The sequence below is a fragment of the Brachyhypopomus gauderio genome, chromosome 3 (genome assembly GCF_052324685.1).
Source record: "Brachyhypopomus gauderio isolate BG-103 chromosome 3, BGAUD_0.2, whole genome shotgun sequence".
In the NCBI taxonomy this organism is placed as follows: domain Eukaryota; kingdom Metazoa; phylum Chordata; class Actinopteri; order Gymnotiformes; family Hypopomidae; genus Brachyhypopomus; species Brachyhypopomus gauderio.
The window spans coordinates 256,501-262,500 of NC_135213.1; the positions used below are offsets into that span (position 1 = coordinate 256,501).

General features: G+C 48.6%; 1 protein-coding gene across 10 annotated transcripts in view; it reads right to left on the reverse strand.

Annotated features, from left to right (window-relative positions):
* Positions 1–6,000, reverse strand: part of spef2 (sperm flagellar 2) — a 49,493-nt gene that overhangs the window by 33,977 nt on the left and 9,516 nt on the right. For all 10 annotated transcript variants that reach the window (XM_076998685.1, XM_076998689.1, XM_076998686.1 and 7 more), the window contains one exon: positions 4,736–4,839. In XM_076998685.1, coding sequence (XP_076854800.1) covers positions 4,736–4,839 — 104 coding nt within the window. The remainder of the gene's footprint in view (positions 1–4,735; positions 4,840–6,000) is intronic.

Sequence of the window (6,000 nt, forward strand, 5' to 3'; positions counted from 1 at the left end):
GTAGGTGTGTAGGGTAGATGTGTAGGGTAGTTGTATGGGGTAGGTGTGTTGGTAGGTGTGTAGCGTAGTTGTGTAGGGTAGTTGTATGGGGTAGGTGTGTTGGTAGGTGTGTAGCGTAGTTGTGTAGGGTAGTTGTATGGGGTAGGTGTGTAGGTAGGTGTATGGGGTAGGTGTGTAGGGTAGATGTGTAGGGTAGTTGTATGGGGTAGGTGTGTAGGTAGGTGTGTAGCGTAGTTGTGTAGGGTAGTTGTATGGGGTAGGTGTGTTGGTAGGTGTATGGGGTAGGTGTGTAGGGTAGTTGTGTAGGGTAGTTGTTTGGGGTAGGTGTGTAGGTAGGTGTGTAGCGTAGTTGTGTAGGGTAGTTGTTTGGGGTAGGTGTGTAGGTAGGTGTGTAGCGTAGTTGTGTAGGGTAGTTGTATGGGGTAGGTGTGTTGGTAGGTGTGTAGCGTAGTTGTGTAGGGTAGTTGTATGGGGTAGGTGTGTAGGTAGGTGTATGGGGTAGGTGTGTAGGGTAGATGTGTAGGGTAGTTGTATGGGGTAGGTGTGTTGGTAGGTGTATGGGGTAGGTGTGTTGGTAGTTGTATGGGGTAGGTGTGTAGGTAGGTGTATGGGGTAGGTGTGTAGGGTAGATGTGTAGGGTAGTTGTATGGGGTAGGTGTGTAGGTAGGTGTGTAGCGTAGTTGTGTAGGGTAGTTGTATGGGGTAGGTGTGTAGGTAGGTGTATGGGGTAGGTGTGTAGGGTAGATGTGTAGGGTAGTTGTTTGGGGTAGGTGTGTTGGTAGGTGTGTAGCGTAGTTGTGTAGGGTAGTTGTTTGGGGTAGGTGTGTAGGTAGGTGTGTAGCGTAGTTGTGTAGGGTAGTTGTTTGGGGTAGGTGTGTTGGTAGGTGTATGGGGTAGGTGTGTAGGGTAGATGTGTAGGGTAGTTGTTTGGGGTAGGTGTGTAGGTAGGTGTGTAGCGTAGTTGTGTAGGGTAGTTGTTTGGGGTAGGTGTGTAGGTAGGTGTGTAGCGTAGTTGTGTAGGGTAGTTGTTTGGGGTAGGTGTGTTGGTAGGTGTATGGGGTAGGTGTGTAGGGTAGATGTGTAGGGTAGTTGTTTGGGGTAGGTGTGTAGGTAGGTGTGTAGCGTAGTTGTGTAGGGTAGTTGTATGGGGTAGGTGTGTAGGTAGGTGTATGGGGTAGGTGTGTAGGGTAGATGTGTAGGGTAGTTGTTTGGGGTAGGTGTGTTGGTAGGTGTGTAGCGTAGTTGTGTAGGGTAGTTGTATGGGGTAGGTGTGTAGGTAGGTGTATGGGGTAGGTGTGTAGGGTAGATGTGTAGGGTAGTTGTTTGGGGTAGGTGTATGGGGTAGGTGTGTAGGGTAGATGTGTAGGGTAGTTGTTTGGGGTAGGTGTGTAGGTAGGTGTGTAGCGTAGTTGTGTAGGGTAGTTGTATGGGGTAGGTGTGTAGGTAGGTGTATGGGGTAGGTGTGTAGGGTAGATGTGTAGGGTAGTTGTATGGGGTAGGTGTGTTGGTAGGTGTGTAGCGTAGTTGTGTAGGGTAGTTGTATGGGGTAGGTGTGTTGGTAGGTGTGTAGCGTAGTTGTGTAGGGTAGTTGTATGGGGTAGGTGTGTAGGTAGGTGTATGGGGTAGGTGTGTAGGGTAGATGTGTAGGGTAGTTGTATGGGGTAGGTGTGTAGGTAGGTGTGTAGCGTAGTTGTGTAGGGTAGTTGTATGGGGTAGGTGTGTTGGTAGGTGTATGGGGTAGGTGTGTAGGGTAGTTGTGTAGGGTAGTTGTTTGGGGTAGGTGTGTAGGTAGGTGTGTAGCGTAGTTGTGTAGGGTAGTTGTTTGGGGTAGGTGTGTAGGTAGGTGTGTAGCGTAGTTGTGTAGGGTAGTTGTATGGGGTAGGTGTGTTGGTAGGTGTGTAGCGTAGTTGTGTAGGGTAGTTGTATGGGGTAGGTGTGTAGGTAGGTGTATGGGGTAGGTGTGTAGGGTAGATGTGTAGGGTAGTTGTATGGGGTAGGTGTGTTGGTAGGTGTATGGGGTAGGTGTGTTGGTAGTTGTATGGGGTAGGTGTGTAGGTAGGTGTATGGGGTAGGTGTGTAGGGTAGATGTGTAGGGTAGTTGTATGGGGTAGGTGTGTAGGTAGGTGTGTAGCGTAGTTGTGTAGGGTAGTTGTATGGGGTAGGTGTGTAGGTAGGTGTATGGGGTAGGTGTGTAGGGTAGATGTGTAGGGTAGTTGTTTGGGGTAGGTGTGTTGGTAGGTGTGTAGCGTAGTTGTGTAGGGTAGTTGTTTGGGGTAGGTGTGTAGGTAGGTGTGTAGCGTAGTTGTGTAGGGTAGTTGTTTGGGGTAGGTGTGTTGGTAGGTGTATGGGGTAGGTGTGTAGGGTAGATGTGTAGGGTAGTTGTTTGGGGTAGGTGTGTAGGTAGGTGTGTAGCGTAGTTGTGTAGGGTAGTTGTTTGGGGTAGGTGTGTAGGTAGGTGTGTAGCGTAGTTGTGTAGGGTAGTTGTTTGGGGTAGGTGTGTTGGTAGGTGTATGGGGTAGGTGTGTAGGGTAGATGTGTAGGGTAGTTGTTTGGGGTAGGTGTGTAGGTAGGTGTGTAGCGTAGTTGTGTAGGGTAGTTGTATGGGGTAGGTGTGTAGGTAGGTGTATGGGGTAGGTGTGTAGGGTAGATGTGTAGGGTAGTTGTTTGGGGTAGGTGTGTTGGTAGGTGTGTAGCGTAGTTGTGTAGGGTAGTTGTATGGGGTAGGTGTGTAGGTAGGTGTATGGGGTAGGTGTGTAGGGTAGATGTGTAGGGTAGTTGTTTGGGGTAGGTGTATGGGGTAGGTGTGTAGGGTAGATGTGTAGGGTAGTTGTTTGGGGTAGGTGTGTAGGTAGGTGTGTAGCGTAGTTGTGTAGGGTAGTTGTATGGGGTAGGTGTGTTGGTAGGTGTATGGGGTAGGTGTGTAGGGTAGATGTGTAGGGTAGTTGTATGGGGTAGGTGTATGGGGTAGGTGTGTAGCGTAGTTGTGTAGGGTAGTTGTATGGGGTAGGTGTGTTGGTAGGTGTATGGGGTAGGTGTGTAGGGTAGATGTGTAGGGTAGTTGTTTGGGGTAGGTGTATGGGGTAGGTGTGTAGGGTAGATGTGTAGGGTAGTTGTTTGGGGTAGGTGTGTAGGTAGGTGTGTAGCGTAGTTGTGTAGGGTAGTTGTATGGGGTAGGTGTGTTGGTAGGTGTATGGGGTAGGTGTGTAGGGTAGATGTGTAGGGTAGTTGTATGGGGTAGGTGTATGGGGTAGGTGTGTAGCGTAGTTGTGTAGGGTAGTTGTATGGGGTAGGTGTGTAGGTAGGTGTATGGGGTAGGTGTGTAGGGTAGATGTGTAGGGTAGTTGTTTGGGGTAGGTGTGTAGGTAGGTGTGTAGCGTAGTTGTGTAGGGTAGTTGTATGGGGTAGGTGTGTTGGTAGGTGTATGGGGTAGGTGTGTAGGGTAGATGTGTAGGGTAGTTGTATGGGGTAGGTGTATGGGGTAGGTGTGTAGGGTAGTTGTGTAGGGTAGTTGTATGGGGTAGGTGTGTAGGTAGGTGTGTAGCGTAGTTGTGTAGGGTAGTTGTATGGGGTAGGTGTGTAGGTAGGTGTATGGGGTAGGTGTGTAGGGTAGATGTGTAGGGTAGTTGTTTGGGGTAGGTGTGTTGGTAGGTGTGTAGCGTAGTTGTGTAGGGTAGGTGTATGGGGTAGGTGTGTTGGTAGGTGTGTAGGGTAGTTGTGTAGGGTAGGTGTATGGGGTAGGTGTGTTGGTAGGTGTGTAGGGTAGTTGTGTAGGGTAGTTGTATGGGGTAGGTGTATGGGGTAGGTGTGTAGCGTAGTTGTGTAGGGTAGTTGTATGGGGTAGGTGTGTTGGTAGGTGTATGGGGTAGGTGTGTAGGGTAGTTGTGTAGGGTAGTTGTTTGGGGTAGGTGTGTAGGTAGGTGTGTAGCGTAGTTGTGTAGGGTAGTTGTATGGGGTAGGTGTGTAGGTAGGTGTATGGGGTAGGTGTGTAGGGTAGTTGTGTAGGGTAGTTGTTTGGGGTAGGTGTGTTGGTAGGTGTGTAGCGTAGTTGTGTAGGGTAGTTGTATGGGGTAGGTGTGTTGGTAGGTGTGTAGCGTAGTTGTGTAGGGTAGTTGTATGGGGTAGGTGTGTTGGTAGGTGTGTAGGTAGTTGTGTAGGGTAGTTGTTTGGGGTAGGTGTGTTGGTAGGTGTATGGGGTAGGTGTGTTGGTAGGTGTATGGGGTAGGTGTGTAGGGTAGTTGTTTGGGGTAGGTGTGTTGGTAGGTGTGTAGGGTAGTTGTGTAGGGTAGTTGTTTGGGGTAGGTGTGTTGGTAGGTGTGTAGGTAGGTGTGTAGGTAGTTGTGTAGGGTAGTTGTATGGGGTAGGTGTGTTGGTAGGTGTGTAGGTAGGTGTGTAGGGTAGTTGTGTAGGGTAGTTGTATGGGGTAGGTGTGTTGGTAGGTGTGTAGGTAGGTGTGTAGGGTAGTTGTGTAGGGTAGTTGTATGGGGTAGGTGTGTTGGTAGGTGTGTAGGTAGTTGTGTAGGGTAGTTGTATGGGGTAGGTGTGTTGGTAGGTGTGTAGGTAGTTGTGTAGGGTAGTTGTATGGGGTAGGTGTATGGGGTAGGTGTGTAGGGTAGTTGTGTAGGGTAGTTGTATGGGGTAGGTGTGTTGGTAGGTGTGTAGGTAGGTGTGTAGGGTAGTTGTGTAGGGTAGTTGTATGGGGTAGGTGTGTTGGTAGGTGTATGGTGTTGGTATTTACCTGATGGCATCTATGAAGATGTCAACAAGCAGGTCATTGGGAACATCTCGTCCACTCCTGAGACTCTTCTCCACTGCTGATCCATGCTGCGCTCGCAAAGACAGCTGCACACACAGAACCAAACATTACACACATACACAAACGCACATATGCACACATATACGCAAACATGCACACACACACACACGTACACACACAAACATGCACACACATACATGTATGCATGGTGAGCACAGCTGCGCACACAGAAGCACCAAACATTAAACAAACACACATGCACACACTCATGGTGAGTACAAAGATGGCTGTTTATACTGTATCTGTGACCATATCATGTACATAGCAGAGTTGTGTGTTGTAAGTCATATACGTGTGGATATGATAAAAAAAAAAACACTAAACATTTTGATGTTTGCGTCTGTAACATCAGTGTGTGTAGCTGCCCGTTTCTCTATGCTGTCCCTTTATCTCTTTCCCATCCTTATGACTCTGTGCTGTTTAAATGTCTCTGCTCTGTCCCTGTGTCTTACTGCTGTCTCTATGTCTCTGTATCTCTTTCCTGTCCTTGTTTCTTTGTCTCCTGTCATTGGTTTTGTGTCCCTCTCCTGTCCCTTTGTCTCCTGTCATTGTTTTTGTGTCTCTCTGCTGTGCATGTGTCTCTCACCTGTCCCTATGTCTCCCTCTTGTCTCTGTCTCTCTTGTCCATGTCCCTCATCTGTCCCTATAGTTTAGTGTCTCTCCTGTCTGTGTCTGTTCTGTCCTTGTGCCTATATTTTTGTGTCTTTCTCCTTCCTGTCTGTGTCACTCTCCTGTCCCTGTTTTTGCGTCTCTCTGCTGTATGTGTCTCCTGTCCCAATGTCTCTGTGTCTCTCCTGTGATCACTTCTCACTACCTTAGACCTAGCCCAAGGTTGCTGGCAGGTATCAGGCCTACATAAATTGAGGACAGTGGCTGGCAGGTGTTAGACGTGTATAAAATGGCTGACTTTAAGACTTCAGCAGAAGCAAGCAAAACAGTTGGGGTCTGACAAGACAGTACTGCCAGGTCTACACAAGAGTATGCCCGCCACACTAAGCCACAGTTGATCAGTAATGCAAACAGTCAAGCCACTAAGCACTTCTCACACATTATGTTATCTTTTCACACAGTGCAATAACTTCTTCTTGCACTTTAGGCCCCACATGTGGTAGGCTTGCCAGTCTGGGGATTCATATATCTCCATAGCTTGCTCCTGTCATGTTGCAGGTTTGCCCACACATGAGGCA